The sequence below is a fragment of the Dermacentor silvarum genome, chromosome 3 (assembly GCF_013339745.2).
Source record: "Dermacentor silvarum isolate Dsil-2018 chromosome 3, BIME_Dsil_1.4, whole genome shotgun sequence".
Taxonomy (NCBI): Eukaryota; Metazoa; Arthropoda; class Arachnida; order Ixodida; family Ixodidae; genus Dermacentor; species Dermacentor silvarum.
Genome location: NC_051156.1, coordinates 190,874,374 through 190,896,480, shown reverse-complemented (window position 1 = coordinate 190,896,480; position 22,107 = coordinate 190,874,374). Strand labels below are relative to the sequence as shown.

Genomic DNA, 22,107 nt, shown 5'->3' with positions numbered 1-22,107 from the left:
TGAGGTATGGAGAACTGGTGTAATCCCTGCTGAGTGGAAATCGTCCGTGATAATACCAATTTTAAAGCCCGGGCGCCCTGCACGACACCTCAAGTCCTACCGGCCGATATCCCTAACATCAAATGTCATCAAGTTAATGGAGCGAATGGTCCTGTTTCGTCTAGAAGACAGGCTAGAGAAGCTAAACTTTTTCCCTGATGTGATGAGCGGTTTTCGTCACCGCCGTTCAGCTCTGGACAGCATTTCAGACCTTGTCTCAACGCTTGAATGTGCTAAAGGAAACAAGCATTCCGCCTACATGCTCTTCCTAGACGTAAAGCAAGCTTTCGACTCGGTTCCGCATCAGGCGATTATTTTCGCTCTTGCAACCGCGGGAATTTCGGGTCGTCTGCTTCGCTTCGTGTGCAATTTCCTATCGGAGCGTCGGATGAAAGTGCGTGTTGGAGCAATAACAAGTGAATCCCGCACTGTTAAGTGCGGTGTCCCACAGGGCAGCGTTTTATCGCCGCTTCTGTTTAACACAGTACTCGCCGCGCTTCCAAGTCGCTTGCCTCGAGACAGTGACCTCCCTGTGAGCATAGCTATCTATGCAGATGATATTGCTCTGTGGATAAGCGGCCCTTCGCACCTTGGCCCACGGCTTCGTGCAAGCTTGCAAAGAGCTCTGAACGCGACTTCGGAGTACTTGGGTGAAGTTGGCCTGCAGATATCACCTGCTAAGTCGGCTGCAATAGCATACCACCCTAAACAGCGCGCTCGTCGAACAATGAGCCGACTGTACCTTGACGAAACGCCGATAAGCTGGGTGCGACAACACCGTTATTTGGGCTTAATTGTGGATGATCGCATCTCTTGGCGTCCTGCCATTAAATTCGTACGACACAAATCGCAGTCCATCCTTAAGTATGTGGCCGCCTTGACTGCTAGAGGTGCTGGCTGTGACCAAACAACGGCTCTGCAGGTGTACCAATCATCTGTACTCTCAGGCATGATGTATGCGTTGCCATTCCTGAACGTCCCACCTAGTTTGATGGCCCAACTGGAACGTGATCATCGCGTTGCCCTTCGAATAATGCTGGGATTACCTCGTGAGGCGCAATCAGTTCCATTACTCACTGAAGCTCACCATTTACCTCTAAGGCTACAAGCAGACCAGAGAGCTCTATTTCATATAGAGCGTCTGCACCGCGCATTGAATGGTCAAATGCTCCTTGATCGTCTGATTCACCGCCCGTTTTCTCGCATTGGAAAAATGGCAGCATTATTTATGAACATTACTGACATTTCTGAACATGATGCTTCAGTTACGCCTTCGCCGCCGCAAGACATCACCAAACACGTGCTGCCCATTTACCTTACAATCCCTGACATACACAAAAAGTCTGATATGCCTGTTTCGGCCATATTCCAATTGGCTCAGTCGCACATGTTCGAGAAATTTCCAGATTACCTTCAAGTATTTACAGATGCATCTGTGCACAGTGACGGTCAAGGCGCCTCTGCAGCTTTTTTCTGCCCTTCAACTCAAGTACGACGTATATTTCATATACCCCACCCAGCCTCGTCAACAACTGCGGAGCTAGCAGCAATTAATGTTGCACTGAAATACGTGCAAGAGGAGTTAACCACACCGCCGAAGATTGTCATATTTACGGACTCCCGCACTGCGCTTAGCAGATTACAACGCAGTCAGGTTGATTGCCCAATTGTGCGCAGCATTACTGACTCTGCCAACAAAATTTTATCACGTGGGGTATCTCTCGTTGCTCAATGGATACCTTCGCATGTAGGGATCGCCGGAAATGAAGAGGCTGATCGACTGGCTTCAACTTGCACTCGTAACGACTGTGCTTGCCCTGAAATTTTGTGCAAGCTTGATGACGCTCGCCTGCTGATTCGTCGCCACCTACTCAAGCAGCATCCAGACCAGCGCGTCGCAAATGGAACGTTCCCGCCGCGTGTTCGCGGTCGAGGCTTGCCTCGTCGCGCTAGAGCACAACTACTGAAGCTAAGGGTTGGCTGTGTTAATGTGCACGAACGTTTATACAGACAAGGACGTGTGACTAGTCCATCGTGTACGTCTTGCGGTGGCTGCGAGACACTTCAGCACCTGATATTGGAATGTCCCGCTTTCAGTGCGCAACGCAAATCACTAGTGAGGGACTACCATCTCCTTGGCCTGCGGTGCACGACTCTAGACGAATGTTTATACCCCAGTGGTTGTGCGTCTCGACGTGATCAAGCTCATCGTGCTCTCCTTACTTTTCTAGAAACAACGAACTTAGGGGCACGTTTGTAACCCAGCAAATATTTCTTTTATTTTACATTCTTTAGTAGCTTGACCTGCAGGGACGGGCCCTACTGTATGTTTTACTTTATTCGTTGAGATTTGTCATCTTGCTCTTCCTTTCCTCCTTCCTCCCCTCCTTCCTATCTTTCCTTCTATGTTTCTCTCGTCCTTTCCGAAGAGTAGGCAGGCGTTGTGCCCCTTCTGGTGGCAGTTGCCAGCCTTTGCTTCTCGCTTTCTCTTTCCTGTGTATATGTTTTCAAATCAAATAAATAATAAATAATTCCTCCGCTGTAGGAGTAATATTTTTGCGACCATATAGCGTGTGTACGTGCTCCGGAAAAGCCACGAAGTGGCTTTTCCATTGGTCATTCTGAAACAGCCTTTAGTTCCAATCAAATAGACTGCCTAGCAAGCTGGCTGGTAAGCTGGCTGGATGGTAGACGGCCTACCAATGGAGAAGGGCAGTTACAAACGAGAAGCTTTGCGAATTCCGACTCTTTGCGGCAGCGTTTTGCACGCCAGTATTTCCGTACCATGAACCGCTACATACTTATCCGGCTTTCCGTCGTTTGTAAATCTTTTATCCGTCAAATTGCGGGCGCTGGATCGGCGTGGCCGCTTAGCCGATTCTCTGCCCCTGCCGTTTATTTTCTTTTTTCTTTCAGAATGGTGGTTCAGCGGAATGTTCGTGTTACATAGAAGCTGACCGATCATCGTGGCACGTGGCATTTTACATTCAAAATTCACAAACAATTCATCAACTCCTTCGTCTGTCGAAGTGCTGACAGACATGCCACACGGGATCGCCAAGACTTTCCTGAATTTTTTTTGTTTTGTTTCCAGCGAAGATATCTTGCTGCATAAAGGATGGTTCTTTGTAGTCGCTTTCGCCGTATTCAGAATTAAACAATAACTCACAAATTACGTCGTGTGGACCGACGTGCACTGGCTCACCATGTGTGGAAGTGGTGAGCCCTGCGAGCTGTGTTTTGTGATTTTAATGTTCGTCCACGGGTAAACAAATGCGCTGCCTTTAGAACAATGGTGCCCTGCCACGAAGGAGCTACGCCAGCCATCCCAACTGAGAGACAGAGTACCGAGTTTCCCCTGCTGCCAGAAATACACCTTACAAGTTGTTTGTGTTTACTGATCGCCTCTGGCATAGATGACATAGCAGGTACGCAACGTCCTCCATCTCCAACTAACTGCTTCGGGAGGAGCAGGGAATCCGCTGAAAACGCAATACGAGTATCCATGGGAGAAGCAAGGCTTGTGCGAAGGTGGGTCAACGAGCTATCTCGGAAGTTTCAGTGTACGGGTTAACAATAGGCTGCAAAATAGCACATCTTCCGGCGAACTACTCCACAGCTGCCACTCAGTCGCTTCGCTATGTTCCAAGGTAATCACCTGGTAATCAGTAAATACGCGTACACTAAATAAAGCAGATTGGACGCAGACAAAACAGGACGAGGATTAGAAAGGTGTGCAAAGCTCTGAACTAAGGATCACGACGATGAACCTACCATCCCAATACAGCGCTTTTCCGGACCTCCCACTACATTGTTCCAGTATTCTTAATTCAATATCTATTCTGGCCTGCAAGTTGCGGGCCTTTGGGGACGTTGTCGCAGCAAATACAAGATACATGGCCTCCCGGCTGCCTTAGCGGCTGTTAATCATCATTAAGCGAATAATGAGGACCCGGCCCAGGTGGCGATTAAAGTTAGGAAACTTTCCGCCTTCCGCGCCGATTACTTATCAGCAACGTATCGCCGGTCGCACTCGCTTCTCAAAGTAGGCGGCAATTAATCACGCGTTCGCACCCAACAATGCGTGGCGACAGCTACGCTATATAGCAAGCGGCGCGGACAACGAACAAATCGCATGGCCGACGGCTGCGCGGTGAAACACTTTCGAGAAAGCCTTTTTGAAGGGGCGCGCAATGAGGACGTTCGCCCGGGCCCACAGGAGTTGTTATAAGTCTGACAAAAATCGACCACCATTCAGAGATGATATCGCGAATCGCTGTATAGGATTATGCGCGGTGTGAGAATCAAGTATCGCCGTGATGTTTTGCAACGAACTTTGACAAATCTTGACAAACGAGCGCAGTCTCGCGCGGCCCCGTCACACATCGCCGCTTAGGGCCCGGACCGGTCTCCGCCTTCCTGGAGTCTCGGTCGCCGAGCGCCGGCCGCCTCCATTCTGTTGTGACCGCGGGCCCGAGGCGAATTTCTTTTTTTTTTTTTACAAATTATGCGCGTTGAACTGAAAAACGAAGGACGAATGCGACAAACAACACCGCGGCCTGACAAAAGTGTAACACGCATTAGGCGTTCTGATCTATAAAGAACAAGGTCGTCCAGCCTTTGGACTTGTGTACATTTATGTATGTATGTATGTATGTATGTATGTATGTATGTATGTATGTATGTATGTATGTATGTATGTATGTATGTATGTATGTATGTATGTATGTATGTATGTATGTATGTATGTATGTATGTATGTATGTATGTATGTATGCATGCATGCATGCATGTATGAATGTATGTATGTATGTATGTATGTATGTATGTATGTATGTATGTATGTATGTATGTATGTATGTATGTATGTATGTATGTATGTATGTATGTATGTATGTATGTATGTATGTATGTATGTATGTATGTATGTATGTATGTATGTATGTATGTATGTATGTATGTATGTATGTATGTATGTATGTATGCATGCATGCATGCATGCATGCATGCATGCATGTATGTATGTATGTATGTATGTATGTATGTATGTATGTATGTATGTATGTATGTATGTATGTATGTATGTATGTATGTATGTATGTATGTATGTATGTATGTACTCGCCTGAACCAATATATGCTGACCAGATATTGCGCGATAAAGCTGATTTTCTACTCCTATTAGTGCAACTTGAAATTGAGGGCTCCAGTTCTAACGCGACATTGCGAGCTTTCCAGTGCGCTCCTCAATTTCAGTTTGTGCATCTGAATTACTAGTAAAATTAGATTTTCCGGGGACCATATACTTTCGCTTACTGGGGTATGTATGTGTGTATGTACCTATCTACGTATGTATGTCACAAGACTTAAACACATTTAGCAGCCTAATGTGATTTACGCCTTAAAGAAGTTTCATACACGACAGTAAGTTCTCAATATTAATGACGGCAATCTCGGTATGACTATGGCGTCACGACGACCACCATGATGAAAGGGGCCACTAATTCTTTTACTTATTTTGCTATCAATGAAATATTCGGCTTCAAGTGCTTGTATTAATATTGTTATGAGCCATGCACCTACCTTGCGGATGAAATAGAAGTAGCATAGTATACGAGAAAAAGGACGAGCTGTATCCCGGCACGCCATCTTTGTTGTTGTGGTGCCACTCGCTGTCACTTGTAAATGTTGTATATAAATCCTTTTTGACATCTCCACGTAACATCTTTGGTGGAGGTGCGGCGTATATCCGAAGGACACCATGGAACTTCGCAGTGGACATCTTGTGGGCCATACGACCATGTCGTCTGAGAGGCCCCCTTACTCAGCCTCGGCTACCGCAAGATCGGTTGTCCTGGCCCAACTCCGAGACCCTGGTATACCTTCTCCGGTACGGACGCCATGGACGTCGAAGACTGGTTAACGGAATACGAGCGAGCCAGCAAGAATAACCGGTGGGACCCAACCATCATGCTGGCTAACGTTATCTACTACCTCAAGGGAACGGCCCGTGTTTGGTTCCAAACACACGAGGAGTAATTGACTAGTTGGGACACCTGCAAGCACAAACTACAGGAGCTCTTCGGGAAACCAGTCGGGCGCCAGCGAGCCGCCAAGAAGGAACTTTCGTGCCGCGCCCAAACATCAACTGAACCATATGTCGTGTACATTCAGGAAGTGTTAGCTCTGTGTTGGCGGGTTGACGACAAATGCCTGAAGCTGACAAAGTCAGCCACATACTTAAAGGCATCGCCGATGACGCAATGTAAATATGTATAACATAAAAAATAAAACACTACTACTACTACTACTACTACTACTACTACTACTACTACTACTACTACTACTACTACTACTACTACTACTACTACTACTAATAATAATAATAATAATAATAATAATAATAATAACTCGTAAGGTTGTCACCCTGGTCCCTGAATAACAGTGCAGCTACCACATGAGTGGAAGGACCACACATCCAACACCGCGGTACATTCTTCTATGATGTCGGGACGTGCCCCAGAGTGTCATGAGCTCAGTCCTCTCTAAACGCATGGTGTAAATAAGCACCTTGCGATGAAGATTTCCACAGTTGACAGAAGCGCCTTAACACCCAGCCTGTAGCGAAGGGTGGAAGCAAAATAGGGATGGATTCGATAAACATTCACCGTGACTGCCCCCGCTGCTCATTACGTGTCAAGAGTGTCCCATATCTGAAAATAGTCATGTGCGGAATGCTACGCATGACTTGGCAAGCCCGCGATCGGGATTAGACGCGCGAACATCCCCCAGCTTCAGCTAGGCAAAGCTGTGCGCGTAACATTCAAACGAGCGATGAAGAGTAGGTCCTTCTAATTTTTAATGTCTCATTTTCTTCGCATTTCTGTCGGCCGGAGTCGGCGACGCTGAGGCGATAAATGTGTTCGTTAAGTAGGAGCGGCCTCTGGCCGGTACAATGCGGCTTTATTCCTTTGCTGTTTTTCCTTGATTATTTGCCGGGCAAGGCATTCAAGCCACTCAAATGAGTGCTACTGACACACACGCTTTTTTTTCTTGAATTTAATGATGTAAGTGGCCTATTTGATTTGAACGTCTAGACCAGGCACTTAGGACTCGCCATCTAGAAAGCAAAGTCTACTTCCGTTTCATTCGTATCAAGCCTTCTTCCAGTAGGCGGACGAAACGCATTACCCGAAATTAAGTAACCGTATTGAGAATGATAACGAGACACTTGTGAAACCATACCTCAAGAGCTCATTTCTAAGGTCTTACCTTAACAGACGCAGAAACTTTCCATATCAGTGGCTGTTATGCTTCGTGCTTATGTAACGGCCTCGACTTAATGCGGAAATACCGAGAAAAAGAAAGAAAAAAGAAAAAGGTCGCCAGAGAAAGGGGAGAGAAAATATAACGGTGTAAATGTTCGCAGACCTTTTTTTCATCGGTAGCGTATCTGCCATATGGCCCACGCTAGTGAGTCCACCGAATTGACTACTCGTAATTGGTCCGACGTGGCAAAAGCTAGGACGGGTTTGCGAACACACACGCCGCCGCGTCTGGCGGTTTTTACGAGCTCTTTCCTCACGCCAAGACTGCGCTTCGTCTGAGAGTGCATTTAAGCTATACGCTGGCAGTTTAATTTACGAGTGCAACCAACGGTGTATCGATAAGAAGAGCTTGGAAGAAGAGAAATCGCCTCGACCACTCCCAAGCGTTATCCCCCCTTATCTTGCGCTCACTGCTGACGTTTCCCGGTTGCAGCGAAGGGAAGGCGGTTGGGCGAAACGAACGGTTTACGTTAGATTGGTCGCAGTTTGCATAGTAATGAGTTGTTGGGATGCCAGTATATCTTGTTGCGTGTCGGCGCGATGATGCGAAAAAAGAGAGCCCAGCGCAGTTCATTGAAACTTCAGGCGTGGCACGGGTGGTCGGCCCAGCGAATTTTTCTTGCAAGAGTTGAAGATTGGGCGAGTTGGTATGGCATACTTGCTAGTGGAAACCGCATTGAATCACGTAACACGAAAGAAGAGGTACACGCAGGCAACACAGAGCGCTTGTGCGTGTGTGTTCCGCTTCTTTCGTGTTATGCGATTCAATGCGCGTTCCCCTGCAGCAAGTTTCGTTTCAAATTGTCGGTAAAGTAGAAATATCTCTGAGGCAGTTCAAGAATGTAAAGGAAATATATGACAAGTTGCTGGTTATTATACACGTTTGACGCTTGTGGTACATACCTGAAAGAGTAGACAATATAAATGAAGTAACTGGCAGTATAGTCAAGTTGTTGGGCAGTATAGAATCTATGAGCAAACGTAGACCTCGCAAGATGCGTTGCTGCGCCTAGCGATAGTTGCACAGAATAATTTAGCCAATATAGCCACAGAACGGCAAATAATCCGCTTAGACGCAGCGCAGAATGCGCACGCTGACTTCAGCGGCTATGAAAAAGTATACAAGAAGTTCAAGCTTCTCGCAGGAAGGTTCTCAGCGAATGACATCGGCTCCAATCTTAAGTTCAGGCTTAAATCTATCTTTTGTTAGTTATAGACCTAAATCGTTAGATAAGCCCGCTGACAACTTCAGTCGATGGATGACGCTTCCATGCATTCTCTTGTAGAGTTCTTGTATATAATGTTTTCTAGTGGTTTCCTGAGCGCACGGCGCTGCGGCCAGTCTTAGGCTTCAAAACTAATGGGAGTGTTAACTTGTCAGCGGAGGAGATAATGAAAAGGCTATTTAAGTATTTTAGCTAAAAAGAAAGCAGGGACGAGAATGTAATGATATTGTCAAAGGCAGATGTAACTTTACGAGATAAATCAGATATGGAAAGAATGTTAGATTACGACACGGTAACAAGTAAGCAGCTCACACAGGCTAGATGAGTATTTGTTGCCACTCCGATGCAAAGGAGATGTCATTAGTGATCATCATCATCATCATCATCATCATCATCATTATCATTATCATCCTAGGCAAGGTGGTGTTTCCGAGTGGACGAAGATTCTAGAATCCGCAGGTAGTTTGCCTCAGTAACTCCGTGTAGCACTGTGGAACCTACACTATACTCCACTGTTTGCACCTCGCCTATTCAAGAGGGCAAACACAACGAAAGGTATCCGTCCACGCTGTTGTCGTCCTGCCCTTTGTTGCCCGTGGAAGCATCTGCGTTGGCAGGCCTCGTCACCTTGGTCGTGCTGCACGGAACTATTGACACAAAATACGGGCTCATCATTTGGCTGAGGAGTAAGTACTTCCGTTTGGGCAGGTTGGTGCGACATACTACGTCGAGTTTAAACACAGCGAAAAGACAACGACGAATAAAGGCCACGCGATTCTTTCTGTACGGGGGAACATGTTTGGTCTTACATACAACGATAAATGCATATCTTGTCAAAAGTGATCAGATGACATTAATAAAAGCGTGGCTTCCGAATAAAATTTCAGCCGGTAGTACAGCGGCAGTTCCTGTGCGTAAGTGTTCTTCGTCGTCGTAGTCTTTTCGCACAGTTTAAACTTGAAGCATCTCATCGCTTCTTCGAGCTAAGACCACGTTTCCAGTGGCGATCGGCTATACTTGTTCCTTCACGGCCATCGCTTGAGCGCTGATCAAGCCCGAAATACCTCGCGCCGGTAATGAGAACTGTGATGACGTCACGCGCCAATACGCACCATCCATCGAACGCAGTCCAGGGCACCCATCTGCGCGGCGGCGTGTAGCGGGGCCATGCCGTCACGTGCCCTGAGGTGCAGGTTTCCTCCGGCCACGGTGACCAGGTGCTGCAGTACGGCCACGTGACCTTCCTGCGCCGCCAGGTACACGGGCGTCACCTGGTTCTCCATCGGGGTGTTGGCACTGCAATTAAAGAGGCGGGGCCAATAAGGAATCTTGGCTAATGACGATGATGAAAAAAAAAAAAAAAACTTCCGTTGGTAGATAAAGAAGTGAGCAAGAAGGGTGCTTAAAGCTGGGACTATAGTTGGTTGCACTTGTTGTAGTGAAACGCGCTACTAAACCACAAAAGCGCTCGGAAAAGGAAACACACGACGCACACGATTTACGGGCTAGTTCACGTGTTGTGTGTGTTCTTGTGGTTCCTGTAGAGCGTTACGATTGAACTTCAACGAGTGAGAGAAAGAGAAAGCCGTGCGACCTGCACCAGAAGTTCATCATTCTGCCACAAGTCCTTGGTCAGTGTCCTCGAGGACACTGACCAAGCGTGCACGTCCGGCGTAATATACCACTCACTGCGTGGTTGGCACCGACAACAAGTAAACGAAATACGAGAACACATATGCAGAAATAATTTCCGAGGACTTTGGCATGATGTCGTAAGCTGAACAAACTTATTAAGTTTTTCAATCAATCAATCAATCAATCAATCAATCAATCAATCAATCAATCAATCAATCAATCAATCAATCAACACATTTTTATTGAACTTCGCATTGGTTTCTTTACCTTTGAGATCTGAATCTCTGGGCTTGATTTGAATCTGTTACTACATTTATTACTAATTTTTTAATTATTTTTAATTTTCATGTCACTTCAATCATCGCATCTAGATAAGTAGCACACCCTGCATGTATACTCGGGAACGACCCGTCTGTGGCAATGAAAGGAACGTTATAAAGGGGGCCGTACAGATTCCGCTCATACGTGTTACTGCGCTACGTAGTCCGGCATAGTTCGACAGCGCTTTCTTGTTCTTGGAACCGAGCGGTATGCGTGCGGTATATCGACCGATCGGTATAGCGTGGCTCCGTGTCCGACGGTTTCACACATGCCCAAACGCCGAAGAGAAACCCCAAAAAGTATGTCAAATTCAACACAATCAGTTGAATATTTCTGTATTGATCTTGTTGCAGTAAATACGCGTAAGTTGTTTTCTGTTTTCTAGATTAAGCTAACGAGAATTTGAATGGGGAACTTTCTTCGTGAGTGTTGTTACTTCTGCGCGCCTTCTTCTTTCTCTTTATTGTCAGAAAGCGCTGTCGGCGAGTACAGCACGGCTGTCATCTTCAGCTGTCGTTAGTGTCTCTCGCAAAGTGCGTGTCACATTTGAAGCTCGTAGATACCTTCCTTCTCAAAGGCGCCCGTTCTTTATGCAAACACCGCTCGGCTACCTGGGCGGCCGCATATTAAGCGCGTATACAGGAGGGCTGGGGGAGAGAGGATAAGACATGATGAAACGCCCGTTCGCAGAAATTTCACTATACGGTATAAGTGAGATCCAGGGGGGCCCGCATTAAAACGGAACCCTGCATCGGAATGTCAGCAAGAAGTCGCTGCGTGTTTGTCTTGAAAGTGGGCACCCCGCAGAACATGACCAGTGTGTATGCAGGTATGCATAATGCAGGTATGCAAAAAAAGTAGAAGAACGCAGAACGAGACAATGCGACCTCAACTCTTCAACGCGTGCATTGTTCACGAGGAATTAACGAGGTGTAAGTACTGCGGGAATTCAACAAGTTGTGAGGAAGGTCTCGCAAAAGGAAGACTTGCTATCCAGCTAAGCGCAGCAGAGATCTTCACTACAAGCGGAGCAACTTCATTTTCCTCGCAAAATTGCAAGCCTTGGGAGCATACCTACACAGCTGTGTTGATTTCAACTTTCAGTGAACTATGCGTCAGCGCGTTCCGACAGTTATTTACATTTTAATATTCATGTCTTGTTCGTATTCTTGCTTGAGCTGGCCTAACTTTCACATGTATAGTTTGTCTAAGTGATAAGAGGTAGGCAGCCCCACCTATCATGCAAACTCCGGGAAGGCTAACCTTGAAGGCTGCTCTTCAACACCATCATATGCGAACATATCGGGAGAACAGTCAGACTAGTATTTAACTAAGCTAGGTTGTTCATAGCTAAGAAGAGCTTTGAACAGCTGAACTGAAAAGACAAAAGACTAGGAAAGACAGACAAGGAAGTCGCAACAGTGACCTTCTTTCTTACTTATTCCTGTGTTCTTTCCGTTCAGCTGTTCAACTCGTCTATAATCGGAGGAACGTGCACAAATCGTAGTCTGGCTCACAAACTTAAAGGGACAATAAAGAGAAATATGAAGCCGAAATAGATCGATACATTGTTCGTCTAGAAGTCTATCGCCGTTTTCTGTGTGGCAATATAAAACTTCGTCGCGTAGAAAATTGCCACGGAAAGTCCAGCTGCTTCTCCTCTAGTTGAGTCTCCCGCGCCAAAGCGCGCCGAGTTGATGTAATCCCCACGTGCCCTCCCTCTCTGCCGCTCTCTGCGAATCAGCCAGGGCTGACGTCATATGAGCAGTAACCTAGCCCAAAATAGGTGGCGCCACTCTCTTCGTAATTTCCTCGCCTACAAAAGCTCTGTTCTCGTTACGAATGGCGAATTCGTCATTACAGAAACCTAATCTTTCAATCTAGATCGACCTAATATTTTCCTTCAGTGTCCTTTCAAAAGCGTAAAGCACAAAACAAGCGCAATGCGACGCAAGAAAGCATTAACCGTTGAGGACAGCAGGCGTGTCAAGTAAACATCGCCCAGAGCCTGTCTGTGAAGACCACTGTCCACTAGAAAACCGCGATGGGCATTGAAAGCGCATCTAAGCTTATTACGTCATAGTCGTGGCCCGAGCGCTGTGCAGGCTGAGTGGCGGTTGGGAAAAAGGGTCCTTCAGAGGTATTCCAATCCCCCCCCCCCCCCCCCCCCCTCCGTGTCTTTAAGCTTATCAATCGTTCACCGCTCCTGTTGACTATAGTGATGTCCTCGTCACCGTAGATGGAAGAACCGTCACTTCAGATCATTTCCGTAGGAGAGCAATGCCAGCTTTGCACGATGTGGGCATGCCGATTTACAACCGTTGACGAAGTGGATGCCGATGTCCCCATCCTAAATGCCAACTGTCAAATGCCACCTCGATGACGTGCCTCCGAATGCGCATCACCTTATCTCGGTGACGGTCTCCGAGATGACGTGTCTCCGAAGGCAGCCTCAGTGATCTGGGGGCGCTCGCTCGTCCCTCCCGACCTCTGAGGCCATGCTGGGACTGCCCTGGCTTGTGGGATGTGCGCAGGCGGCATGGAGGCTCGGTGCGCTCTTTCGAAGAGTGGATCTAACGCCGCCGGACATAAACTCGCCCGTCTCCCATGTGCGTACGTCTCCAGAGCCGAAGACCGGCGTTTAGCGCGAGTTATGAACTCTTCCGCCTTCCCTTCCTCATACGAGGTCAATACTTGCAGTTTGCAGGGCTACAGGGGACACCGCAGCAACGCCACTTTCGCACACCAATGCTCACACACAGGCACACGCATCTAGTACACACGTTCCGATGTGTTCCCTATGCTATACGCCGGGCATTTATTAGCACCGTCCCACGGCGTTGGCAGGAACGAGAAGAGAGCGAGAGCACCCGGGAGACAAATAAATTGCAGCTTCAAACCAAAAGGCGTTTCAGGGGCGTCTTTTAGCATAAAGCGAAATGCGCGTGTGAAAACCGCGCTACGCCCACTCCAGTCCCTATACGCATCGCCCCGCAGAGAAGCCTCCGAGTTGTTTTTCCACGCGCTCCGGTCAAAGTGGAGCGAATTCCGTGAAGGGGTGTACGGACGACAAAAATAAATTTAAAAAAATACCCTCGGCTGCGGCGCCCAGTGCCGGCAGCTTGCTCTATTTGTCTTCCGAGGAAGGAGAAGAAGCGCATAGTGGATAACAACCTTGCCCCCGCACCGAGGAACGGCCGCGCTAAGTGGGGCCATTGTGCTCGACGTCCGCCCTCGCTCGCAAGTCGAGAGCGGACGGCACACATATAAACCGAAGTCTTCTAACAACGGCAACAAGGGCCGTTCATAGCGGCCGCCGAACCCGCTTGCCGCATGCCTTGGGAGCCAGCAGGTGCATCGCACGGAGTGCATGATGACGGGGATGGGAGTGGGAGAGGAGAGAATCGTCGCGCAAGACTCGGGAATAAGAAGCAATGCATACACGGTTTGCCGAGAGCCATCTGCGTTCTCGACGTTGCGGGGCGTATGCGTGTAGAGCAGTACCTGTTGTTGACTTTCGATCGGGACAGCGCGCTGTGCAAACGTAAGTTCGTCTATGGATGTCGTTTGCGAGAGCGGTGGGATCGGATCATCTTCAAGCATGATTATGAGCAGGCACAGCTCTCACTCGCGCGTAGCTTTGATTTTGACCGGTTCTGTATACGAAGCGCGTCTTGTGCAAAGCGTTCCTTCTGTAAAGTGGTATAATACGTAATAGGAGCCGTCTTTCACTTCGCTGCTCGCACTCTGAAATGTTAGATTCGCTTTTGCTTATATATAGCGTATACATATAGAAAGCGTATAACGTTTAGGTAATGTAAGCGCATGGCTGCACATAAGTTATGTACACGTACGGTGGTCTACTATTCGGCTATAACGGGATAATTTTATGCTGGTTACATAGTCCATGCACAGATGGACTTGACGTGCACAGATGGAGCCCCGTGGAAATGGATTGCAGATCACTCCCATGATATGAACAGAGTGCTTCTAGGCTGGCTTACTGTAGTGTTATCGCCCTTTTTTTCCCCCGCTTGAGTTGCCACGCGGCATAACGTCAGTAGGAATCTAAACAGAAGCTTGCAGGCCCGTTTCATGAAATACTGCAGTAGTGGCTTACAAAACGCGTTGTCCGTAATCGATCTTTCATAGTCTTCAGCTTGATCACAGTTCAATTTCACACCTTTACAAAGGTACACTTTCGCGAATTGTCTTTGTCCCAGGGCACGCCGAAAGTAGATGGCGGGCATCCGCTGCAGACGCCAGGAGCGGAGCACTTCGTACAATGGACAATGACTTATTATGGTTGAGCACAAGCACAAGTGATGGCTGGTGTCAGGGCCATCCCGGCCCGAAGTCTCCGGAGAGAGACTTCCTCCAACCGAGAAAGAATGTGGGGAAGCAAGAAGACACGGGATGACACTATGACGTATAACCTGGCGATTTAAGAGTACCTACCCGCTCTGGCGGACTGACCAAGGATTCAGTAGTTCAATATAAAATAAGAATTAGGAAAGCTCGCTGGCTCTTCTTATTATTCTTCTTGTATTAAGTTAGGATCGAACGCACGTGCACGCGCCGCCCATAGCGGTTTCACCACTTGAAACCTGGCACGCCATGCCAGCAATCAAGAGCTTTCCGACAATGCCCCCACCGCGTACATCTTAGTTTTTTTTTTCTTTTCTAGCACTAACAACGCGTGCAGCGTCTCACGCTGCTCCCATCAAACATAAAGCTTGTGCGACTTGAATAACAAACGCAAGCTCGCCTGCAACATCGTCACGATTGCTCAGGCACTGGCTTTCTCGACTGACTCATTTCGCAGAGTGAAAAAGAAAGGCATCGAACTAGATAGCCGACTGCACCCGCCCTTTCTCCAGTTCTCGTCGTTCGGGATCAGGTGTACCAGAAAACGACGCCGACAGAAAGACTACAATACCCGGTTCTGGGTCACTCGAGTCAAATCTTCCTGCACGCCGCGCGTACGAAAGCGAAGTTTATTTCCTTATCGAGGGTCACATCCAAAGCTGCCGAGATAGTAAAAACCAGCTTGTCGCCCCCCACTCCCTTCCTCCACCCGGTTAAGTTCGCGAGGCGCAACATTGTTACGGACTCTTACACGCGCCGCTCGCTGATGCACGGCGACGCGGGGTCGTCCGGCCTGCTCCGATGACTCGTCGATGAACTTATACGTCGGGCCTATACATCCCGTTCTGCGCGCGTCTGTACGCCTTCGCCGTGTGATAAAAGCTTGAAGGAAAAGCAGCGAGCGAGCTGTTTTGCCCAACGCCTTGAAAACAATTTTTTTTTTAGACTTCGAAACCTCTCGCCTGGTTCTTTCGCGGCAGTTCGTCCATCCCTGCTCGAGGTCTTTGCCCTCCGGAGTTACTTTCGCGGCTTCTTTCGGTGCTCTTGTTTACGGCGTCTTTTTGCGATGAATAACTGTGTATGCGAGACTACCCAGTTTCTCTCGGAACGTCGAAACGTAGCTGAGTACGTGGCTGCGCGCGTTCCTATATATATATATATATATATATATATATATATATATATATATATATATATATATATATATATAGAGAGAGAGAGAGAGAGAGAGAGAGAGAGCATTCTTTATGGAGGTTGGAGGTGCCTTCCTGGTTATGCGGGCCTGGCGTGTTTCTCGGAATGACAAAGGTGACGTATGAAATTGCCCATTCGCACATAGTACGTACATACGCAGCAATATACCACAAGCAACACGCAGTGCCGCGTAACTAGAATGTCTAGCCGAGGTCAACGTCCGGAAGAAAGACTCGACGCGACTTCGCTGGGCCGTGAAGCACTGTCAGCGGTGCTCCGAAGTTACACGGAGCAGCTCAAAGGAGCTGGTATAGCATTGTACTATAACTGCTATAAATGGTTGATTACTGTCAAACATAAAGTACGGCAGATAGCAATCGACCATCGACGAAAAAAATTGAAGCCTCACCCTGGAGCCAACGCTTCGAGTAGCGGATCTGCTTTCTGTGACGCTGTCACCTGTCACGCTGCACGCGGCATCCTGGACTTTCATGTAATTTTGCGGGTCATCGAAAGGCACTTCGTGGTTCCCTTTCTTCGTCTGTGACTACGTAAATACCTACATCAAATTAGTGTCATTCTCCTCGAAACCTCGCGGCAGGGATGTGATTAAGCCACTTTCATGCAGTTACACATGCATGTGACATTCTATCCGGGGCAAATGTGCTACGTAATCGCTTCCTAGTTATTCTTGTGAATTGAAGGCAGTCTGCGATATTATGTGCAAAGGTTCTCGGGATAATGAAGTTCTCCCCGGTATACATACAGAACCTCCCGAAGACAAAGGTCCCCTATGCTGGGGACCAGCGAACGCCATGTCATCATTGAACCCGCTGAATGCCATGTTCATCAATAACGATGGTCCACAATATTTACAATGTGTGCTTGAAGGTAGTTTGTTACAGGTTTGTCTCAATAAACGCACGCGATTTACGATGAATGCGCGGAGTAGTTGCTGATTATGTAAGAAGCCCGCCCACTTGACCTGTGTGCCCCCATCAGATAACTTCTGCCGTTGCATCAGTCATTGATTCTATGCTTAAGAATTGTGCACTACGCGGTCTATACGAATCCCGCTTTGTACAAACTGTGTACTACGACAAAGCAAGGAAAAGAAGGTAATCATAGCAGACTATGCTCAATTTTATGGAGATGACTCTCTTTCTTATTGCTTGAAATCATCGTCGGATTCTCGAATAAAGTTATTTAGCAGGGTGCCTGAAGAAAATGTTAGAGGTACAAACAGTGCGAATGACCGGTGTGGCATCGTCGATTGTCAGTCCCTCAATTTCACGCTATCGCATTACATCTCTTTCGGGTGATAACACGAACAGTCCTGCAAATCTTTAATTTTTCTTCTAATATATCTTTCTTCTGATCACACCTCTCTAACTGTTCTCAATTTTCAAGACTTGTTTTCCTTTCCATTCGAAGTTTCATAGAATTAGCTTAAATTCGAGGCCCCCAAAATTTTTCTTTGTACACACCACCATATTTCGGACCCCATCCGCTATTGCGGGCAGGTACCATAGTTACTGACGTCATCATCAACACCACACCCATCACCACCCTCACTCCAGTCATCACAGTCGTCATCATTATGATCATCCTAAAGATGACCTATTTATTTGCCCGAAAGTATATAACTGGGAGGGGCTGAGTAATTTTCTTTCATTCTTATCTTTCTATTCTTAAATTTTTTTTACACTCTCTGCTCCTCCTCTATAGCCCTAGAAGTTCATATCGTGCAGGTTCTTTGCACTCAGAGGTGTTTCACCGCTGTCATGGTCTTGCTTACTCCACTTCGCTTTTATTTATTCCTTTACTACGCAGCGCCCTTCTTTCTCGTCACATTTTCCCAGTCATTTTCATACCCTGTTTTTTTTCTATTGTTTCTTTCTTCTGCCGAGTGCCATAGTATTCGTCTTGTTCCCTGGAAACTTACCGCGGTGCGAGGTCGCTCGTTACCTCACTCACAGTCATTTCGCACAGCGTGGCCCTCTTTTCTGCTCTTTCCTTCTCGTGTATTTTCCGTGTTCGGTTTCTCGTTCACCATTGCAGTTTTCTTCATTTTGCCGTTTTAACAATGCAGTTCGCTGCAGCCCCGTTGTCAGGCTTAGTAGGGTCCCCATGCACTGCTGTCGTTATGTCTCAGTTATGTTCGGCTTTCCTCGCTTATTTTTTGTCATGTCATTCCATTTACCGTTACGAATAGTACTACTTACCCATGACCTCAGCTCCTATGGTTTTCGGTTTGTTTCCTATTCGCTGCTTTCATTTCGATTTTTCTTCCTTTCTGAACCCTTTTGCGTCCCGCCATCATTGCAAACGTATTGTATGTATTGTATGTGTGTCTCGTTTCTTAGCATGCATCGCATCTTTCACGATACTACTTCGAGCACCAAACCCGTGTGTTGTGTGGTTACAGCTCTTATTAGACGTGAGCAGGTCTTACTCCGAAAGCTGTCGGGAGCTCCAGTCCATGGCGGTCCTGCGTCGTTTCAAGAACTTTCGATGCCCTTCCTGAACTCTAAGGAAAACTGCACAGATTTGCCAGCATATGATATATTTATTCATTTGCCAGCAGACATCCAACCGCGGGAGGGAAATGTTTTCGTTTTCGCTTCTTCGATAGGTAAAGAGCCTATCAGGATAACGGCTACAATATTTGCTTCTATAATTAGTTCGCACCAGGGCGCTATGCGTGTCTTAAAGGTCAAGTTGCGGAAACGGCGTTTCACACAGCTTTGAAGGATAAATCGGCTATCAACTGTGGCGCCGTTAACAACGCGTGATCGGCGAAGAATACTGCTTGCCAACAGGGTTTGTCAGTCCCGTATGGATAGGGTGACCAAGCGAGCCAACAGGGAAGTGCGCGAACTATTACCACGGGAAACCGGGTATAGGATAGCCAGCAGGGCTAACTGGCTAAAGTATCCAGCCGGGAAGGATAACCCGACAGGTCAACGAGCAGGGTACCGGTCACGCCTAACCAGGTAAGCAGCCATCAGAGCGAGGTCGTCAGCAGGGTTAAACACGTAAAGTAGCTAACAGGGTACAGTACCCGGCAGTGCTAACCAGGTAGCCAACCGGGCAGATCACAAAGCAGGCTAACCGGGTAAATTAGCCGGCCAGGGTAACGTAGTCAACGTGGAAGAGTGAATGACAGAGTTGCCTATGAATCAGTTGTAACAGAGCCATCTGTGTAGATATGGCAACGCTGTTCGTACCAACATGAGATGTGTTCTAGCGTGACGTAATTTACCGCTGGCACGGGGGTTTCTTGCTTGCATTATATGCCTGGTAAAGTTCTATTAAGAAGGAAGTAAAGGCGCACAAGGACACTGGTAGAGAATCGAAAGCAGTAGGATGACTTCAGAAAGACATGTGCCGGCAAAAAGGGTATTCCGTGACTCTGGCCACATATACAGAAGCGCGATTTAATTCCTACGTTTGTAGAATTCGTAGCGAGAGCCGCCTGCTTTCTGTTAGTGAGCCCATTGCTGGTGTATTTCTCGGGAGCCCAAGATATATCCTGAATATTCTCGCTTGCACTCCTTACAAGATTCTGACGTTCGTTCGGGAGAGGCTTTGCAGGGCAGGGAGGCTATACTGAAGATGACCTTCGCAAAGTATTGTGTACTACATAAGGAGGCATTCAGCAGAACACCTGACAGCATTGCTAGGAAAGCATGCCGAAGGTGTAAGCAAAGGAGGCAAGCTTCTCCTTTAGATATCGTATGCATGTGCCGGCCACGTCATCTGTCTGTCAAAAATCCCGCCCAGGAATTTGTGACTGGAAACGTAGAGTATCTGAGGGTCTTCCACTTTAAGGCCATAGCGTTGGATTTCTCTCTTCGTAAATGCTATTGCAGCACACTTTTCTGTAGACAGTCCCTCAACTACGCAGAAAGTTTTCGATGCAGGTGATGGCTTTCTGGAGCCTTGAACGCAAATCACTCATGTTGCGTCCAGAACTCTATGTGCAGGTGTCGTCTGCACAAAGAGAAATATGCACGGAGGTTGGCACACATTTCTCGAAACCAATTCGACAGACGTTCAATTGTGTGGGGCTTACACCGCCGCCTTGCGGTACTCCACGCGTCAGGTTGTGCAGTTTAGAGTCCCCGCTTTAATTCTTAGATAAAGAGTTCTGCCAGTTAGGTAGTCGCGAATCCGGGCGTACATGCGGCCATTAACGCCAATGTACGTCCATGCCATCCGAACTGACTCAGGAGCCACACTATCGAACGCTGCTTTGGTGTCAAGGAATGCAGCTACTGTAACATTGCGCAACGTCCTATATTGCTTGACGCATTTTTGTCAATGCTGCTGCGGTAACCATCCTTCCGCCTTTCCTGCCAACATGAAAGGGTGAACAGGAGAACTAACCAGGTAAAGTAACCAATAGGGCAGGGTAGCCAGCTGAGCTAATTGAGTAAAGTAGCCAACCGAGTAGGATAGCCAACCTGTTAGCTAGCCTGGTTAACTTTATTGCTTTCAGTATTTCTTGCTGTCCTGATACAATTTCTGTCGAGTACTGACGTCGTTGAGTTTTACATTATCAACCGCGAACCCGCTTGTTCATTCGTGATCGTGGTCAAACGGCATACGTGGAAGCGAACTAACACGTAGTCATAGCGCAGCGTCTCTATATAATTCACCTGCAATAAATATTTAATACAGTGCCCATGTTGATCATAGTCTACACAAATATGTGCTTTGAGCATAGTGCACCTACTCTCAACTTTCGCACTGCCCATTCTTCTCTGATATATTACTACTTTGTTCATAAGTTCTGCTACATTGTTCTAAGAAAACGCAATGGCTTTTGGAAGTAGCTGGCTCGAACTGGGAAAACTACTTTTCAGATACGAAATTAATATATATTCAGGTTTGCCAGTTCCGCCTTCGATGCTTTGGCGTTTTCTACAATGCGAGCTGTCGTTGTCGGTAGATGAGCTTCTCAACGAGCATCCCACCATCTTCGTCGACTCTTGAATTCTTGGAATTATACCTAGAGCGTCCATGGCCAACTTCTTTCTCTTATATAGGCATACCGTTGTCTCCTCTCTCGCGGGGGGCTTCACTCGGTCGGTCCTCGCTATTTTGCACCTTTTATCTCTCGCCTGTGTCTTTTGGGTCACCTCTGTTCCGAACGATATGCCTCCAATGAATTCCAAGAAAGCCGTTAGATCGCTCGCCGCGATTCGGCAGCGGCCGTGGCGTAATGCCTGTTGTTTTCTCCGTTTAATTCCGCCCTCCTCCTCCACCCCTCCAACCAACGTGTTTCTTTTTTTTTTTCTTTTATCCCTCTTTTCCTTCTTTCTCGTCATTTCGTCCTTTCTTATCTCAGAACAAGTCGGCCGTCAGTCCTCGACGGCGTTGTTTCGGATCCCGGGCAAGGCCGTATGGCGCTGAGGTCGGCGCGTCGGATATTCTCTGCTCCGTTTTGAGAGAAAGAGTGAAATACCGCGCACGCATTACGGGAGCTTGGCGATGTGTTCCCTGGTCGCTTAGGATTTCAAGCGAACTGCTAGAGGGGTGGGGGGGGGGGGGACGGTGAGCGCTACACCGGCATGTTATACAGTTACGTTCTTTTTTTTTTTTTTTTTTTCATCCTCCTTACCGGTCTTCTCGCGTCCTTATCTTCTCTCTGCTTTGTTCCCTCGATCCTTTCTCTGTTTGTTTCCTCTTCCTTCCGCTGCCGTCCTCGTGTATTTACGCCAGTTCGTGAGTTAAGGCGAGCGGAACTGTCTTCTTTATTTTGTTCTTCGGTTTTCTAGTCATCTTCTTTCTTATTTTTTTCTTTATTTTACTTCTTCAGAGAGTCTACGCGTGTGATGGAGGGAGATGTGGAGCGGTTGATAACGGCGCGCGCATACATATACGCACGGGCGAGAGTGCACGAAAACGCGGCGTACGTCGAGAGTCATAGCAGCCACGTACAAAGTGAAGCCACTGTACGGAACAGCAACACCGCGATTGTTTGATCGA

General features: G+C 47.5%; 1 protein-coding gene across 2 annotated transcripts in view; it reads right to left on the bottom strand.

The window, feature by feature from the left end:
• Nucleotides 1–22,107, bottom strand: part of LOC119446316 (uncharacterized) — a 519,665-nt gene that overhangs the window by 249,296 nt on the left and 248,262 nt on the right. For both annotated transcript variants that reach the window (XM_049664069.1, XM_037710724.2), the window contains exon 3: nucleotides 9,705–9,888. In XM_049664069.1, coding sequence (XP_049520026.1) covers nucleotides 9,705–9,888 — 184 coding nt within the window. The remainder of the gene's footprint in view (nucleotides 1–9,704; nucleotides 9,889–22,107) is intronic.